At 34.3% G+C, this 20,648-nt stretch overlaps 2 protein-coding genes across 2 annotated transcripts in view; one reads left to right on the top strand and one right to left on the bottom strand.

Moving 5' to 3' along the window:
* LOC122631157 (AP-3 complex subunit beta-1-like) overlaps positions 1 to 4,418 on the bottom strand; it is a 5,193-nt gene extending 775 nt beyond the window's left edge. The window contains exons 1-3 of the mRNA XM_043816480.1: positions 4,369 to 4,418; positions 491 to 733; positions 143 to 319 (exon numbers count right to left, since the gene is read on the bottom strand). Coding sequence (XP_043672415.1) covers positions 143 to 319; positions 491 to 733; positions 4,369 to 4,418 — 470 coding nt within the window. The remainder of the gene's footprint in view (positions 1 to 142; positions 320 to 490; positions 734 to 4,368) is intronic.
* Positions 4,419 to 4,953: 535 nt separating this feature from the next.
* LOC122631035 overlaps positions 4,954 to 20,648 on the top strand; it is a 32,716-nt gene continuing 17,021 nt past the window's right edge. Inside the window, exon 1 of the mRNA XM_043816221.1 lies at positions 4,954 to 5,266. Within this exon, the coding sequence (XP_043672156.1) occupies positions 5,250 to 5,266 (17 nt within the window). The 5' untranslated portion in view covers positions 4,954 to 5,249. The remainder of the gene's footprint in view (positions 5,267 to 20,648) is intronic.

The following is a 20,648-nucleotide window of genomic DNA, read 5'->3' as shown; positions in this document are numbered from 1 at the left end:
TCTCTCTCTCTCTCTCTCTCTCTCTCTCTCTCTCTCTCTCTCTCTCTTCTCCTCTCCCTTGCTCTGGTTTCTTAGTTAACGCAGGGAGAGAAGAGCATGCTACAAGATAAAGTAGGGTCAAGACCGCTTTGATTATACTCACGGCATTTTGTAAGGGTCCTTGTACCAAAGCGGATATCCCGTGGGGTTTTGTCTTCCATCGGGGATAGAATTTTCGGACGGTAGTGGGTTCACTTGGAAATCCGCTGGCTCAACCGTCTCTTCCAAAAAGGCCGAAACTTGTCGTGCGTATTCCTCAGTACCAGCTGATCTTTCTAATCTATTAAATAATAAAATATAATAATACGTTATGCTGTCTATTATTATTATTTTTTTTTTTTATGAAGATCGTATCAATGTAATTCATGTGTTTAATTCCGCAATTTTATCATTTTCTTATATAAATCTATATTGTAATACATTTTAATAACGTGATATTGTATTTACTAACTTGTGAACCATTTGTCTCGTAAATTCTGATTTCGTCGATGTTCTTAAATCAATATTCTTCGCATCATTACCTAAATTATTACTTTTTTCAATCGGATTTTCTTGAAGTCCATAAAAATTCCCGAAATGCACGGCTGCATTTTGTGGGACTTTCAAAGAAGATAGTTTTTGAGTGTCAGACTTCACATTTCCTATTAGTGTTGCGCTTTTCGGAGGATTGGGTATCGTTGGTTTCTTTAAATTCCTTGAACGATAAAATTATTGGATTAACTTTAACAGCACGTTCGACGTCTTGATATATTTTAATCATTAATTTGTTGAACGCGCGATGTTCTCGATTCGATTATCCTATTTATCATTCTTACACGTAACATTACGAAATCAATATGCTATTATTTATCGTTATTATCGAGATACGTAAGCGTAAGTTGATTTGAAAAAGGAAGTGATGTTCGTCATGCTACAGGAAACGTTAAAATACCACAAGATGATTTCTAATATTACGATGCAGCGAAGTGTATATACATAAAAATATCGTTTTATAGCTGAAAATAATATACGAATGAAATTTTATTCTGAAAAAAATGAAGAGACATATGTGTCTTTTACGGCCTAAGTGTATATTGTAAAATGGTAGGACTGATAAATAAACCGTTGTCTGTATGTTGAAGTATTTACACGACGCTTTGACGTATAGTTAATGACCTGTCTCTTGGAAAGTCAACGAGGGCCAACGACTTTACCGTGAATAGTAATAGCACCATCTTACTCGAGCTTCGTCTCTTCTATACGATATTACGTACATAAACTGATACTTGCTGTTTGGTGGTTATTTAATTAAAGAAAAAAAGAGAGAGAGAAAATGAAAAAACCCAGCTTCGTTATGATCTTAAGAAATGATAAAATGATCTTTACTTTTCGCTTTTATTTAAAACGGGAAACGTTCCAGAAGTTTTCAGATTGCCGGACTTGAGAGATTTCTTGCTGATACTTCGACCAACTTTCGTTGCAGATTTTATTTCAATCTTCTTTGTAATTTTCCGTGCGATTTTATTTTCATTGCTTTCTTTTGATTTATGTTCCATTGTCGATTGAATTACTTGACAATTTATTTTCTATTTATTTTATGTTTTTAAGATGATATACAACGTTATTTTATATAAATCGATTTTACTCTTAGAGTATTTCGCTCGTATTTGGATGATATCAAACTGACTTCAGACAAACTGAAAAAGTCATCGATATAATGAATGAAGTTGGTTCCCTAAAATAAAAACAACAAACCGTGGTCGTTTTAACGAAATTAATCGGTTAGAGGGCATATGATCACAACCATTTTAACGAAATTACATTGGAAAAGAGGGGATACTCGTTCTCGCCCTTTCTTCTCGTACACACATTTTCGCATGATTCTCTGCCGTCCTTTCGCGTATCCTTTTGACTCTTTATAAATCAAAAAGAATTTTGTTATAACAGTTTAACTTGAATCAATTTTTTTTTTCTTTTACAACAACTTTGCAGAATGGTCCTTTGTATTTTATCTTGCAATTAATTTTTCAAGAAATCATAAATGTTTATTTAATGAATATTTTTGCATTTATTTTAACAATATATATAATTTTATTGTATTCGTATACAGTTTCATAAGTAGATTTTTTTCTCCATAAAGAAGAAACAGAAAGAAGATGAGAGAGAGAGAGAGAGAGAGGAAACATCGCTGCGAAGAGTTTAGCAAGCGAAATACGAATAAGAGAGGAAGGATATAGTAGGTGCATTTTTATTTACGATCGAAGGCGGCTTAGTCGCCGGCGGCGGCTCGAAACCGTGCACCATCTCGACAAAAGCGAACAAAACGTATCGTCTTTTTTCTCGTACCCGATATGCAAATGTACGAATTCCTTCTCGTACGTGCACGTGTGCCATAAAAAATATAATACTGACCCACGAAGTGGTCTTGCAAAATTATTTATCACCCGCTGTGTTGAGGGATAAGAAAAATTTTTATTTACCTCGCTGGCTGATACCCACTTTTGTTTATTTTTTATATTACGATTAGGGAAGAGTTGGATATAGAGAGAGAAAGAAAGAGGCATACTGATCTGTAAATTTTCACGTATATATTACGTGAATATTTAATCGCGAATAGATGAAATTATCTCGAAAGTGATAATGAAAATTAATTACAAGATAGTCGAAATTCATTAAGTTAAATCAGTCTGACGCTTTGATGTTGATGATTTTACGCGAACCTATTATTAACGTTAATGCTGATTTTGAGAACACCTTTTTCCTTTCTTTTCGACAATAATAATATAATAATAATAGCATAATTTTACAAAACGATTCTATATATATCGGATTTCTTATAGAACAAGTTCAAAACTTTAATTAAAGGATATATTTTTAAAATTTCAAAAAAAATGGATTATTCTATTCCTATTCATACAAGCAATTCCTAGATTGACAGGAAAAAACGTAAGATGATTTTTTTTATTTCAATAACTGAGAGTTATACTCGTTTTCCTGTATAGTAAAGTTTAATTATTCGATGAAAGCTGCCGACGATCGTTGGTATAAAGTCTTACGAGTAATAAAAGTCGACGGGGGTTTCGAAAAGTGATTAGGCAATCAGTAGTCGGGCTATGGTACTCTGGTAGGACACGAACCTCGTCGAGGGTGGTCCTTTGATCATTCTGGCATTTCTCGGTCGGGTACTTTCGTGTATGTGCAAGAGCACCTTTAAAACAACTCTGCATGTCAAAGTACACAATGATTATACTCGTACGAGTGATTTCGAATTTTTTAATATTACATTGATTGTATCCTTTTTCTATTATCTAACGTACATTTCATTTTTTCTGTTTTTTCCTTTTTTTTTCATATAGAACTTGAATAAAATTTTAAACTAAAAGACTTCATTCATAAAAGTTATACCAATTAATATCAGTTGGTTTGATGCAGATTTGTAAAATAGTTTACAAATTATCATATGGTAATTATATTGTATGATAGAATGAGAATGGAAAGCGTGTGTATTTATCGAAAGTATTATTCCGACTTCCTTTTCGGAAAACGAAATCCGTAAAATAGTAAATAATATTCTAATAACTCTCCAAACTTATTATTACTATGTTTACATTCGACTTTACGCTTCATGCTTCCAACTTAACTTTCTCGTTCTAATTATACTATACCAAAGAATGCAGATATTCCTTATTTAACCAATTGATTTGTACGAAATCAGGACGCACTTTCTTGACTTTATTCTGCTAATTAATAACCCAAATCAAAAATAATAAAATACAATTATTACAGAGAAACGATACTTTTCATAATCATAATTACGATCTTGTATTCTTAATCTAAATGTGCATCAAATTATTCTCGTTACGTTTTTATTGATATTTAGAACATTTTACACAGGACATAAAACACAAACGCCTACATATTATGAAAGAAACGAAAAGTACACATAAATGGTTCTTTTTTAAACATTCTTAACGTCTCGCGACTTATCAAATTCATTTGAATAGGATCCATTTACCTTTGATAGCTACTTTCCGTTTGTGTCCGTTATTCCTGATATGCGTTGTCGATTCTATCGGATCGTTAGGTCAAAGCTATCCGCTCGGATCTCCGATGGAAGTAAAGACATATAGAAGGGAGAGACTAGAATGGGTGGATAGGAGTTAACACACGGATATCGTTATAGCTAGATGTATGCAGTATAATACCTACGCGTTTCTACGATGCCACGGCATTCCTGACTCGGTCACAGGTGTACATATGTACATAGATACACTTCGTTTTAACGCATATACGGGCACATCGCTGTGGGAATCGCTCGGCTGTTCTTTCATACATCGCGAATCACCTCACATTGGTTGCCAACGACCAGGTAGCTTGGCCTCCTTAGCTTTGCAAGTCATAATATCTGATGGAAAAGAAGAGAAACGAAGTTGGAAGACAGTAGGGGGTCAATGAAAAAAGCCAATAGATTTTTATCTAACCTTTGTAACGGAAGCGCGAATTTCTTTAAACTGAAAGATCATAAATGTATAACCTTATTCACATTCCTTCCTGAGATCGTTATTTTATTTTATAACTAACTCGAACATCCTATCGAATACTTTTTTGTCCTGATGTGTTTTCGTTATTATGAACATAGCTAAATAAATTTACAATTCTATCAATCTTTTTTAAGATGGGTACTAATCAATAAATTATATTTATTACGTTTGCAATCATGTAGAAATAAATATTCCTAGTTTATAATCATTTAAAAATTTTACGAGAGATAAGTATGGATCTTCTTACATAAACATAGCTTTAAATGATCGATCATAAAGATTTGAAATATCAATATTTTACTATGAAAAATTGTATTCATAAATATTAATAATATAATTTATTTGTTATTTTATGAAATGAGAAGGTCAAGAAATAAGAATCTTTAGAAAAGATATTAAAGGAAGTAAAGATAGGGAGGGCCAACAGGAGCCGTCTTTTCGAACATCCTTTTTGACCGTGTTCGGCAGTGTTCGATTAAATTCGGCAACGTTCGGTGGTGCTCGGTGGGGTTCGGAACCGCTCTTAACTCGTGCTCACGGACGTTCGGCTCAGTCGTCGACGCGCGCTTCTTTCGTAAACATCAAGTGTCACGCTTGTCGTGTGTTCCTTGTCTTTGCTTCTGGAAGCTTGAATCAAGAGGAAGGATCGTACATCAGTGAGAGTCTCTTAGCTACGTTATCACAAAAAGGATGTTCGGAACTACGAGGTTAGAGAAAAATATCTATATACATACATACATTTTTTTTTCATTTTATACTTCATTTTCAGACATTTTACATTTTTACATTTTATACATTTTTAATTAATTACATTATTAATAAGATATTAATGATAACATTATAGAACAATTGAAATTCGTTTGTTTAATATTAATGTATCCTAAATTTCCGAGAAATTTCCGAGAAGAAAGAGAAGAATCGTATTCGTCTTTCAAGAGCTCACGTTTGATGAGTCATAATCACTGTATGTAAACAACGAATTCCTATTGTTTTTAATGTTTCTTTTTACCTTCGTCCCTAGTACGTAGAAATAAATGTATATAAACATATATAAAAAATGTGAAGATATGAAGATACAAATGGACCAGTATCGACATGACTAATTCCGTATTGAAAAAAGAAAAACAATTGTAATATCATACGTAGATTATATTTGGTTATTCATGATTTTCTGAGTTTTATTACTCGATAACTTCATAAACATTTTCGAATTAGCATAAGAATCGTAGGATCGTTTGTAACATTTCTAACGCATTGCAATTACGTTGGAGTTGCGTGTAATGCGAATAAATTGCACCGAACGCTCGAGTAGCATTTCCCTCTGTGCTTTCAATGATTTTCGCTGAAGAACATTCTCGTCCGTTCAGCGGCATTATGCCGTTTCGAATGGCTATGCGTTTTAACCAATTTGACATAAATGGCTGCACCTCTATGAACCATGTATTTACTGCATAATTTTACGATGTTATATATACTCTTTGAGAGACCAACGACATATATTATAGTTCATTTGTTTAGTTTAATATATAGTATTAAAAGAAAATAAATCCTTTGATCCACAAATAAATACATTTTTTTTGTAGAACTTTCTTTTAGAGCTTTGAGTTAAGAAAGTAAATGATATTAGAACTATTTTGTTAATTAAAATTGTCAACAATTTATAAACCGTTCCGATTAACTTTTGAATTCTTCTTTAAATCGAGTTAATGTTTTACACGTAATAGTTCTGATTAAAATTTTTAATAACGAAATATCTCAACCATTACACTTTATCGTACGTTCTCGCGGTTTCATTGTTCCATACATCAAATATCGAAAGTCGATAATCGTCCTCCGCAACGTTCATCGCTACCCTCTTTCGTACGTGAGTCCACGCAGAATCCTTCGACGATACTCGAGCTTTGCAATTAAAACGTTACAAGTCATTAATTTAATGATCGTTAGGACAAACGTAATGACGATTGCTTATTATTAATTGATATAATATAGATGTTTTCTTAAGAACTATCGTTAATTATGCAAATACTCGCAAGGATCGGCCAGTTTAATAGAATATTTGTAAGACCTCACCAGATACTGAGATACAAGATGTTTAAATACCTCATAGCAACGATCTATAGGGCGGCTCATATTAAAGGGGAAATTATACGGATATTTGTAAATTAAAACCATAAAGTTAGATTGGTAAATTTTCATATTTCATAAATAACGAATTTTAATTTAATTTAATATAATTTAATGTAATTTAATTTAAATTCTAGTAAATCCTAAACTTTTTATTAATTATTATATTTAGAATCTCCGTGCGATAGGATAATATTTCTAGTATAAAACTGGTTTATTGTAAGAAGATACAAGATTCTTGGTTAAATTACTTGTCCCTTATATATCAAACACAATTAGCGTTATCAATTAACTATAATAACTAGAATGTAAAGAGTATAAAGCACTTCTGTTTGATGGGATTACTCGAGTTTATCCTTGACATACCTCGAATTCTTAAAAATTTTGAGCCTTTTTTTAATTTTCCCAGGCAATTTCTCTCTATATCTGTTCCTTATAAACTAAGTTCGAGAAAGCTAATGCAAATATTTGCGAACAGAGCCTTTTCGATTGAATTTGTTGTACTGCGCGGCGAACGGCGCCGTAGTCTCTATCCCAGCACGGTCAATATTGACTCTGGCTCGAGCCAAAGCCCATCGTAATAAATTATTGACTTCATAGCAGCGATACGAGAGAGAGAGAATTTGAAAATCCTGCAGTGATCTGCATTAACCGTTAGGCTTCCTCGCCTAGCTTGAGATACAAGAAGATAGTATTTGCCGTGAGACATGCATGACACATGCACGAGGTACCATATGATACATAAATCACCCGTGATTTATATATAATATATGTATTTATGTATATATAAATAACGCATATGCATATGTATTCAACTTTTCTTCAACTATCACGTATGAAAGAGAGGATGTAAATATCAACGAATGACACGCTTCGATAAATTATCTCGAATAATATTAACGTGTAAACGAACGCATCGGACAACATCTGATCTCTTTTTTATTACGTTTCTTATCTGGCAGTTTCTACGAGCAATGTTTATTTTATTTTATTCGAATTACTTATGAAAACTGATTGATCGTGTTGTTTTAAGGATATATATAGATTGAATGTTATATTATCGTATTTTGTCATGTTAAATAGAAATATAAATAACATTATTTATCGTATAATAGAGTATAGATAAAGATGGGTATTTGATTTTACCAAATAGAGAAAAGGAATCGGGTAATTGCTTTTAAATTCGTTTAAAATCGCCGGTGATCGATAGTTCCTATCGTTTGGCATCGTCCTGAAAAAGGAACAAGGCAAAGTAAGGAACAGGTATTTGCTCATGGCAAATTGATCGTGATCAAATATTCAGTATTTATATTTTTTATTTTTATGAAAATTCCTTTTATAAGTCTCTTACATTTTATTTTCTTCTTTGAAAGATAGTATTTTCAAAATTAAATTTGTTCGAATTCCATAAATTTTTCAGATAATTTTTCAAAGAAGCGAACTAAAAGAAAATTAAATTTATTCGATATGTGAAGATTATTCAGGAAAATTCCTTCTAATTACTTTGGCTGCAATATTACATTAAACGATGTTCAAATAAATTTGAAATTTCATATTTGCGGCGAAAACGAAATATAGTCGGCACTTATATTAAAATTGAAATGAAACTGAATCCCTTTTCTAGATAAGAGTTCAAAGAGATACCGAGACATATTCGAGTTAATTAAACCTTATGGACTAAAAGTCCAAGTGAAACGAGTTACTTGATAAAAGCATATCATTTCACGATTCTAATATTTCATACGCAAAACAAATTTATATTATAGTAAATTAAATCGGAATAAAACTATTTATCCTTGAAAACATACCGAAAAGAACTCGTACGAAAAGTGTGAATCGATACGTGTAACTAAGTAAACGTCAAAATCAGCTGTTCGCGTGGTGTAAAACGCTCCTATGATACATAAACAATAAAAGCGAAATATAGAATTATATTGGGGACGAAAGTGGTTGTTCCAAGATCGAATATGTATGAATAAACTGAATACTGCATATATTGTATACACAGATAACTATATAGATAATATCTTGATATACACGCATACATCTTGAAAGTGAATCGAAGAAGAGAAAGAAGAAAAGGAAGGGAAAAAATGGCGATCAGGAAGAAGCAACGCAGAAAGGAAGAATAACTCGATGACTGAAGCAAGGTGTATTTCAGTATACTGAAGATAAATTTACCAGAGTATCTCGTAATTTAGCATCGTAGCTTCTCGGAGGGAGATGCTGTGCTTGGTGTTTTCCGTCGGTCCCTTCGGTACTCGATATTTCGCTCGTCGAAAGGGTCGCCCACGCACGAGCGCGCATTCACACGAATGTACTTACGTCAAGTTCTTTTTTTTTTCTTTCTTCTTATTCTTTTTTTTTCTTCGCGTCCTACTGATTTTCGTCTAGAAAAGGTTGAAAAAAAGATGTCCACGAAGAAGGAACAATCGCGTCGTTATGTAGGGTGATCAAGCTACAGCACATTTTTTTGCTTTCTTACTGTTATCGGAAATTTTCAAGCGTTATCGAGTGTAAAAATGTATGTACAGCGAGGACAAATAAATTGCGTCGAAGGGCCCGATAACGAGTATTCGATTTTTAAAAAATTCGTGTAGAAAAAAGAAAAAGAAATATTAACATTCGAAATTATATTTCGTGAAAGAAAGAATAAACTTTATTATTATTACTTTTTGTCTTGCCCATAAAAAATAAAGTTGTCATAATGTTGGTAATTTGACGGTCACGTGGATTGTAACCCTCACTCGTTATAATAGGCGGGGTTGAAAGAGATTGCAACGAAGTAACGTAGATCCGTGAGTTGAGAAAGGGTAGGTTGCTGAATAAGAGAGTAAGAGAAGTAGACGGTTAGGGGTCAAACGGGAAATCGCGGCGCGAGAGTGCGTGTTGAGTGCGCGTAATCGTTCCTCTTTCCCTTTCAATATATGTCGAGAATACGGCTTGGCCCTCTGTGATTTCGTGGCTTTGCTATGGCCGTTCTTTTATTATTTATTATTAGCCTTTATACAGCCTCTGCTCAAGTGCTTCTCTCGTGTCGAGATTCTGCTGCTCCTTTCGTTACACGAACACCTTAGTACGTATCTTACATGGTTTCTCTTTAAATTGCAGTAGCGTTCAACTATAATTACAACGATGCGATGGGTAATGATCCTCGTTATTCGTCGAATATTTTCAAATGAAAGTATTCATAAAATAAGACAAATTATTGAAATTTTAAAGAGATGTATTTTTATTTAGGAACATTCATATTTTTTTATTTTATTTTTCTCACGCTCAATTATTAAAATAATTAAATATTCCAACACGTTTGAACGATTATTCAATCAACCTAAAGTACTTATACGTTTCTTTGAAAGATCTTTACTTTTACCTGCGAATTCAAGGATCATTCCCCTTTGAACTGTAAGACTCTTCTTTAAAATATATCCTTTTGAGACGAATGACCGTCGTTATAGTAACACGCGTACTTATGCTATAGGCGTAGACCGTTCCATTTTGAAAATACATAGTGTAAAAAGGTGGAGCGGATGGATGGTCGGCTAGACGCGTGTCAAGTGTTCGTAACGAGACAGAGCGAGCTTTATTGCCTCCGTTGCAACTTGGTTCCCCTCTTCTCTCTTCCTCTCTTTTTCTCTATCTGTCTCTTTCTCATGTACACGCTCTGCATTTCCTGTATTATACTTTACAAGTGTAACCGTAGCGCGACACATGTGACAGCCCTTGTTAAATCCCTGAGGATAAACGGGTACGCGTCAAAGCAAGATGGACGCATTTACGTGAATATATGCCTTCGCCCCTTTCAAACATTTACTTCAACAACGAAGCCGTGCTTCGCATGCATAGTCCACCCCTCCTTATTGTCGGTACTCACGTCTATCTTTTTCTTCTCTGCAGAATTCGATCCTTTGTACTTGTAGAAAAATGATTGCTGGTTTAAACTATATAACGAAGAGATCAACGAGCGGATAGTCGTCATACAATAGCGTTAAGAGCCATATTATATCTATAATAATGTAATCAGTCATTATAATATAATATTAATATAATTGTTAGGATTTATTTTTTAATATTGATAAACATTTTATTATTTTTATATTATACCTAAATGACAGGAACGTTGGTGATATTTTTAAGAAAAATAAAAATATGTATAGAAAGTGACAGCGTTGATCAAAACACGCCATGCATTATTTCCTTCTCGCGTAAATAAATACGAGCATGGGCGATGTCGACTCGTTGCATAAGTAGACACGTAAATGGTCTCGTAAACGATCGTACTACGATGCATGAGAGCAAGCGCGTGAATTGGCACGTGAGCAATGCCATACTCTGCCTTGTTTCTGAACAACCCCTTGCAAACTCTACCATTGGAAGCATATTTTTCGATCGATTAAAATGCGTCGGTGTTAATGAAATATTTATTTCGGAAAGTATCTCGATTGAAATATTCAAACGCAAATAAATAATAATTTTGCAATATTGATGTTTCATTATAAAGAAATTTAAATATTTATTAAAATGATGAAATGTAGAATAACAATTTTGTGAGATTTAGTTTATTATTTTTTTGAGAATACATACATGTATTCTCAGTTACATGAATGTACATACATCATACATACATACATACATACATACATATATATATATATATATATATATACTCACACTCTTTATCGTTGTTTTAAACAATTAATTTAAACATTCCTTTATATATATTGTTACTGATTTTTTAAACGCATATTTTGTATAAGAGAAAAATGCAACACGATTCGAAGGGAAGAAAAACAAAAGTAAGTTTTCGCTAATGAATTCGAACTATTCAACGAGCAACCATAAAGAATATTACCTGGCGCTATAAAATGTCAGGAAGTTAATAAAAACGAGTTAGATAGTAATCCGTGATGTTCGAAACGCTCGAGGCATGCCGATGAATGTAAGGAAGAACGGGCCGGGCGGCTCACTCGAAAGAGAAATTACACCCCTCGCGATTCCTTCGTGCTCTTCCCCTTTGCTCCTCGTCTCATACAGGGACAAGTCTCTTTTCTCTCTCTCTCTCTCTCTCTCTCTCTCTCTCTCTCTCCCTCTCTTTCTCTCTTTTCTTCTTTTCTTTTTTTTTCTTCTTTTTCTTTCTTCTCGGGGTGTTCGCTACCACGCGGGAATCGCGTCGACTCGTAATTAGTGGCAATTAGCCCTTGGTTAAGTCAACCGTTCGACTCGATGGCGTAGGGACACGAGAAGAGAAAAAGAAAAAGAGAAGCGAAAGAGATACCTACCTATATAAAGAAAGAGTGCGAGTGCACCGATGCAAATACAGAAATTTTCTTGGGCTACGGGACGGGACGAATCGTAAATAACAGAGCGAGTTCCAGCAAAAGGGATAGAGAGAGAAAGAGAAGTCACGTACGAAGAATAAGAAAGGATTCTTTGACTTGATATTACATTGCAAACAGCATATTTCCTACTATTTTTTCTTTTCTTTTTTTTTCTTTCCTTTTTTCCTTCCTTTTTTCCCTTTCCTTCTTATTTTTCTCTATTCTAGCTTCATAGAGTGATTTCCGTCCAATTTCTTCGAGTTTCATTATCTCAAAGCGTCTTTCCTTAATTATATCGCTATCCGATGGAAGAAAGAATAATGAGGGACGCGTGCTCCCTGGTTCGATGTCTCATTATGCAAGAAACACGTACTCTCGTTGTATTGAAGTGTCGTTTGGAAAGGTAGAAGAGCTTGCATACCACGATCACTTGCGTACTTATGTGGTTATATTATACCTCATATCAAGTGGTGCACGTGATTGCATCTCGATATGGGATACCACATAGGTATATTATATAATTTATCAAAGAACTCGCGAACGGAAGTCATAAAGGAATGTTTAATTATTATATCTACTAGTTCTTACTAATGGAATTATCGAATACTTCGGCCATTCATTTTGAGACGTATCTACGAGTTATGATTATTTACAATCACATGTTCGATACAGTTAATTTTTTCAAATCCAACTTATGATTAGATCGTTCAATGAATTAGTTCCGTAAGAATCCGAAGGAAGCGACCGTGACTATTGAATATTCTAAAGTAACCGCATTTGAAATTCGTAGAATCACGATTTATGGTACGACGTAGTAACATCCTCTTTCTCGGATATAGTGACATAATAGGCAAACGTCCAGGCCGATGCACCGTTATACTGAATGGTCCGAGGTCAAAGTGCCGACGGCACAACGGCCACGACGAGGGCACAGAAGGTTCAGAAAGAAGTGGTGGAGGAGGTGAAGGAGGATAAAGAGAAGTCGGGATATGCGTTTCACAGTGCATCGGATATACTCGTTCGGCCAGTTCGCTCATGTATATTCGATGAGACCTAAAGAGCGGGGGAGGGAGGGAGGGAGGGAGGTTGGTACTAAGATACGAGCCACGAAACATCGCGAGGATAATCTTCGGATAACGATGAGAGACGCGAATTACGTACTTGAATCTCGATCGTAAATTGGAACGAGCTCGAACGAACAGGAATTCGATCCCCTTTACTTTCGAGCCAAATCGACTGTTAAAATTTCATCGTCTATCGTTCGCTTTCCGTTTTGATAGAAAATAAGTTTAGAAATACTTTGAAAGTATCAATTTGTAAGTATCAAATAAAACTAGATCTTTTATCTTTAAACGATAATTCCATCATTTCTTGATAATATATCAGATCATATAAAATTTATAAATCGATCGTTCTTTTTTAAAAATGAACAAACTCTATTAAAGTGTTATCAACCATATATTTATAATGATAATATCTATGCCAGTGAGTTAATAAGAATGCTTTGAGATCATGGAAAATGAATAGTCGGACAATTTGATCATCACGTTGAAACTAATTTTGATAAACAGCATTTAACAATCAAATTGATGTTTAATCTCGATAAAAAGAATATTGAAAGAACGAATGTATTCGTATGTGTGCGTGCATGTGTGTACGCGCGCATTCATAAACGTAACATTTTGTTGAATGTCGTTCGTAAGCGTTTGAAACATGCGTCGCAACTGCTTTTGATTGATGTTTGCGTTGGGGTGATATTTAAACCTTGGTCATTGACACTGACCCAATAAGTGTCAATGAGTTGTTCCTCACTTAGCGACGGGCACGCGATCGTATTTGAGATGAGAGTACGCGTGCATGCACTTCAATTGTATTACACTCTCCTTTAAAATTTATATCTCGAGTGTCCTTTTTCTTTTTTTCTTTTCTTTGAAGCAGTTTTAATTGTTTCGTTATATTTTAATCGACTGGATTATTCACTGATATCCAGCGAGACGAAGAGTAGACTGGAACATAGTCGTTAAAAATCTAATATATTTTCTATGGTCTACTTGTATATCGTTCGTTAATATGCCAACATAGCGCGGAAGCAAGTCGATATCTGTGAGAAGATCAGCATATCTTCCGCATGTTTCATGAGATCCGATACGTCCACAGAGCGAAACGTATCCGCTAGTTATCTTGTTGATTCTCGCGATCTATTTTCTCGTGGTTTTGTTATAAACAAAAAACTTTTCATAATTCTCTATTTAATTCTTTGATTATTATTTTTACGATTTAACTAAAAGATGGACGATTAACTGTCATAGTAATTGAATATATTACAAACAGTAAATATAAATTAATTATAGTAATTGAATATATTATAAACAATATTTATTTAGTATAGTTTAATCATAATAATTGAATTAATCATAATAATTAACTATATTATAAACAGTAAATATGAATTAATATTTATGATGTAAAAGAAAGAAAATGTCCAATTAAATGTGTTGAATAAATGGAAATGATTTTATTAATTAATATTTATCATTTATCGTCAACGAGTATAGGGATTTCGAGGGTTTTTATACTTAAAAGAAAATCCAAACGGAAGGTCGGTAATCCAAATCCCATTATTTAAATTGAAAACAATTATTGAAGCGCACTAATTTGGTGTCGAATTCTATATATGAAATTAATATCGTTGAAATTTGCTGAGCGTATTATCGAGATGAGATAGAGACAGTTAATGCTGGCAGCTGTCCATTTTCCCAGCAACCGCTCACGTTATAATACGGTACTCATTTATCTCCATCTTGGTAACTATAAATATGGAAATCAGCGATAAAGATAATAATTACCGTATTATAAAAATTCGATTATCACACAAAGGTATGCGTTCGCATATATTCGATAAATTATTCATATATTTTAAATGTTCTTCGTTGTTACGTTTTAACAATGATTTTTTCATATTTTTCGAAGCACGTAGAAACGTAATATTTCTTTGAAGATCCCTCGTCGACGAGAGAAAGGTCTGTTTAGTATCAAGATGTCCAGGATATCTCGATCGATCGATTGAGAGAATGTGAGAGAGGGTGGCACATTCTCCTGGGAACAGATGTTTAGGGGATGAGAGACTCGATAAAGCTTACGAAGGGGAAACAACTTTCCAGAAAATTATTGCTCCTTAAATTTAGCTTTACATTGTTGTTTATATACGTTGAGTTTAACCTTTAAATATAAAATCATTATCAATGCAGAAGGAAACGAATTTGAAAAATAATGATTTATTAAATTGGTTTTAAAGGTTGAAAAGGTAAGCTTTTCGTGGACGTCTAAGCATTCTCTTATGGGCACCCTTCTGAAGACAGCTACCTAAGAAAATTGAATTTATTACGTGTGTATCGAATATTCTGGTAGACAGATACGCGGGTAAGAAAATGAGATTATTTTGGAATATTCGACAGACGAAATAAAAAATAAAAGATGCGATCGGATGTCGAAAGAAACGAATGATGATATTTTCTCGATAGGCTTAATTTTCTCTATATATGTAATAAATGGTTTTAGCTCTCGTGTGTGTGCGTACATATTTTAACTTCCAATATCGAGTTATTATAAGAATCAAGTTAATGTTTATTTCGAAGATATTTCTGAGTTCCAGGAAGTACCAACTAATAGGTATTAACATAGCGATAATTAATCATTAAAAATAATAAACCAGCAATAAAGATACCGTTTAAGTTTAAGTATCCGCTGTACTTATTCGCAATTGCCAACGAATGCTTTTAATTTATAAGTGATCGAGCGATTAAGATCCATTACTTCATGAATATTATTGAATAATTGTAGAAAATTAAATAAAGATTATACATTTGGAGAATGATCAGGTAAATAGTAGAAATTCACTCGGCCTCGTAAATAATGATATTCGAATTCGACGTTATAGCGAATAATGGCTGTGTCAGAAGAGTTTTAGATTTCCGATCGTGAATTATAAAAGTTTTATCGTTAGCTGCGGAAGTCGAGGGTAAATTCTTGAATTTCCTACAAAAGAGCAAATGAAAGTCGAAGGGAGGAAACCGAACGACAGTCTCACGAAACTCGTCCGAGGAACTCCAGCAGTTTGTCAGCGTTCGAATATCCCCTTTTTCTGCAGCATCCCAAAGCATGGCTCGGTTCTTCTCGATATATACGATTGGTAACCCGAGAAAAAAGCAATTCCATTTAATGCGATCGTTTTTCATCGTTGCCAAGGCGAACGTAATGGCAGACTCAAAAAAACTGGTATCATTTCCTCCATGCAATTTTGTGAACGGCCAAAGTATCACGATGCGATCACGACATCGATGAGTTCTCACCACATAGTTACTTACCTACGTATATATACACGCAAACCTTGTTATTCCATGGAACCGTTAGCAAGAACGTGTCGGCGTATTCACGAGATACAAATTAAACGCCCATATGAATGTTCTCTCTGTTATTAACGTGCTAAACGACACGAAATATAACGGTCTCGTTACGCTTTCGAAACACTTCAAAGGTAACAGATACTTGACAATTTTGTTACATATTATTAAACGAGCAGGTTTTGTATATTTATATATTTGTCATTTTCATCTTGAAAACAACTCTGAGGATTTAATGAAATGGCACGAATATTATCGTTTTCAAGTGCGAAAAAGCGACTTAACTAATTCTCGTCTTTACAAAAATTCATTTAAATGATTAAATAATCAAATGAAATTAACAGAAATTTAAAGAAAATTAAGAGAGAAATAAAAAAAGAAGAGAATGAAGTAGTCAAACTCGAGAAATTTTCGAGAAAAATTGATACAACATTTTTGATAATATCAATTTTAAAATAAGACCGAATACAAATTGAAATTTTTCGTCTGAAATGAAGAATGTCGGGACGACGGATATCAGGGAATTTCTATAACGTCAGATTTAAATGAGATGAAATGTAAGAGGAATCCCGAGGATGCGGAAAGAGGGTTGGGACTCGGCACTATAGAAATTCCATTTCGCGAAATAAACGTAACTCCGTCTCTCGGTTTCTTTCTGTCGTCTCGAATTTCATCTCACCCTTGTATATCACTTTTTACCAACGTGATTTATCAAGCAAAAGAAACGTTATTCGTAAACGATGAAACTCTTTTAGGTAGATAAGAGATAGTGGTTTGTTAAAAGAAAAATGAGGTATGGACAATGGTGAATAATTTCTTTCAGTCTCTCTCCTTCTTTCTCTTCTTTTTTTACTTTAATTATCCTCCTTCTACTTCCAACTTTAATTATCATTAAAGTAAACATCGTAAATTATAAAAAGATACGTTCGACGAAATCATTTATCTACACGCGCGACACCCTTGTAGATACTTATCATTGAAGATCGTTCAAAATAGACAACGTTGGACCGTTTGTCGTGTCTTAGAATCTGCTTTAGGAAGAAGCTAGACGAGAAGCACCGTACATCTAATCGAAGAATGCATCTACACGACGTAGTTACATGATCGAACTCGTTGCTACTTAAACGATAAACGACGATTAACGACGAGAAACAAGGAAGATCATAATTATTAGACATGTTCGACTAACGATCAAACATTCACTTTAGTTTGTTCGCGGAACAATAATCTCGACATACGAAATTAATTATGCTCAAATCGTACGTCATTAATCTTTCTTTTTTTTCGCGATATAAACGAAAAATCCAATAAAATATATAGAAAGTAAATTGATAGATGTGATACGTATATGTGAAACAAACATTGTATAAATTACAGTTTATTTTGTGCTAGATCTTAAACATTAAATTTAAACATATAATTTACGATATTAATTTGAGTGAACATTTATATTAAATAAAAAACTACTCAAGTTATAGAATTTTAGCAATTCTTTTTTGTATGTCTTTGCTCATCGTAGATGTATAATATTAGGATGAGAAATCTGTAATATTATACTCGTTACTTAGCAACTTGAAGAACAAGTATCGATAGAAATAAGAAAGAGTATAGAAATGTGATTAGATACGAACTGCGAAAATAGTCTATCAATAAGTATGTAAATTAATCTCTAGAATCGATTAAAACGATGATACCGATCGTCGTAAATAGTAAGCATAAAAATCAGTAAACGTTCGATTTTATCGATCTCTCGACGATAATACCAGTACTTTAATTTTCGCGTTTTGTTTCGTTTTGTTTCGTAGCTTTCGATTTTATGCAGCATCAAACGTTAAGTACGCTTTTACAAGCGTAACGTACAATTTCTTTCTTTTTTTTTTTTAAGGGAGTTCAAAAGGCGAACGAGCACGAAGCTGAATATTTAAGGGAGATAAAAAAGTTTCAAGATCATCCATTCAATGCGTCCGTTATCCAATTATCGGTGATAACGACGTTTCTCTTTTGTATTCACCGATCTCTCTCCCCTCCTTTTTTTCTTCCAAATATCTCTCCTCCACTGGTGCGTAACGTGTAATCAGAGTTTACTGCCGAAGACGTATAATGACAGGGTTAGGCCTAGCACGCGGAATTAACGATCTGGGAATGGAGCTTTGGGCGTAGCTCTCTGGCTTTTCGCTCGCGTAATTAGCTTTTCACGTAGGTATACTCGAGAGAACTTTGTACATTGTACATGTATATGTATGAGAGAAGAGAAGTTGTACAGTAAATTTTGGGATAAGTTGTGTTCCTAAAAGTGCAGAGTTGTTTCAGTTAATTTCTTTTAATTGGTTTTACAAGTGCAGTTTGTTTATTTTTTTTAACCTTTTTCTCCTTGTAATTAATTTTTATTCATTTTTTAATTTATTCGATAGAACTCTTTCTTTTTATTTACTTCTTCGTTTTCCCAAACATTTTAAAGTAGCCAGACACAAATAAATCAAGCAGAAGCTTTATGTTCATTACTTTCTACAAAATGGATTACATTGTATAAAGCACATATAACATATATATAAATACATATAATGTATATGTAGCACTTGTAAAATATTATTGGTACAAGTGGAAAATTCGTATCAAGAGAAGAATTTCCATACGAAATATTTTGGATGCTTAGCATGCGCCGAAAGAACGGATAATGGTCTTTGTTAATCATGATTGGTTGGAAAGAGGGAGGTAGTTTCGACTGGTGTAGGGTCCATACGAAGACTAAAGGGCCGCAAGCTTTACGTCGAAGTTCTTCCTTGCTTCCTTTTCTCGACGTAGCGCTTGAATGGAGCACGGTGTTGTGGGTTCTAAGGTAGGAAGGTGAAGGGAGTGAAAAGAAGGCAAAGGGGATCCTTGAGACAAATGGTGGAGGCGGGGAAAAAGGGAAGTAGAAAAAAAAATGCTTAGCGGATGTTTCGGACGCGGCTGGCTGCTTTACGTTCAACCTTCTTATTCTCTTTCTCTCTCTCTTTCCTTTCTCTTTTCTTCCTTCTTTCTTTTTTTTCTCTTTTTCTTCTTTCTATCTTTCTCTACTTTGTTATCTCTTTCTTCTTCATCCTCTCTTTCTCACTTTCTTTCCTACACTTTAGCTTCGCTTTATTCTCGTTTCTCTCCTATTGTTTGCGTGCCTCTCGCACGGATCGATTCTTTCGAAGCTTCGAGATCTCGAACGTAAATCGAAGTTAGGAACGTGTGAAAACAGAATTCCAATACCGTCAATACGTTTCTCGATTTCCAAGCGCGGTAATCTACTTATTTACTAGAACCATATCGTGTAGCTCAAAACCATTGAGTTGGTTGCTGTAAATCGTCTCAAGTTCGTTCGGTGGTATATAACAGAGCAGAATGATCAATATAGGGATTAGATACATGAAGAGCAGGGAATAGGAATCCCAAAGGGTCCCCTATTGCCTACATCTTTGAATGCAAACAGGTGTGTCCATTGTTAGACCCTTCTCGTGGTCCTCGTTTTTACGTAAAGTCGTGTCTTCCTTTCCCGCCATCCTTCCTCTTCATCCTCTTTCTCTCTCTCTCTCTCTCCCTCTCTCTCTCTCTCTCTCTCTCTCTCTCTCTCATTCAACAACATTAATTTCAACCTGTCCTTTCGCACGAGCGCGGAGAAAACAGGTAGCTAGCACGTGCTACACCCAAAACCCGATGATCCTGATCGGACCGACCACCCTTCGTTGGAACAACACGTATAGACTACCTGTCTTCTTCTTTTTCTTTTTTTAGGAACTGTAACACATAGGAAATAAATTAACACGTTTAGAATGAATAATGGTTTATTAAAATCCACCGTCTTCATCAAGAACATTCGAGAAGGAGCTTCTCAAATCTTCTCGATTGTCTTTCTCTTCCGATTGTAAAATTGTAAAGGAAACATATGGGGCAAAAAGAAAGATTTTTCTTTTCGTCAAATACGAGTTCAAGAACGAAATTCTCTCGAAGAAGTTGGCTTCTGTCGGCGCAAACGGTAATTCAGTTTAGCACAAGAGTCAATTTTTCGCAAGAGTCACGCGATCAATCACTCAACGACATCGGCGTTCTCCGTTGAATCCGTCGTCCGTTTCTTTTTCCTCTTCTTTCTCTTTTTATTTTGATTCTTACCGAAAGGATTCCAAAGCAACAAACGAAACGATTGGAATCAACAAACAAGGTATAAAAGGCAGAAAGAGAAAGAGAGAGAGAGAGAGAGAGAGAGAGAGAGAGAGAGAGAGAGA

This window comes from Vespula pensylvanica, chromosome 8, assembly GCF_014466175.1.
Source record: "Vespula pensylvanica isolate Volc-1 chromosome 8, ASM1446617v1, whole genome shotgun sequence".
Taxonomy (NCBI): domain Eukaryota; kingdom Metazoa; phylum Arthropoda; class Insecta; order Hymenoptera; family Vespidae; genus Vespula; species Vespula pensylvanica.
Note: the sequence above shows the minus strand (reverse complement) of the source record. Positions and strands in the feature narration are given on the sequence as shown.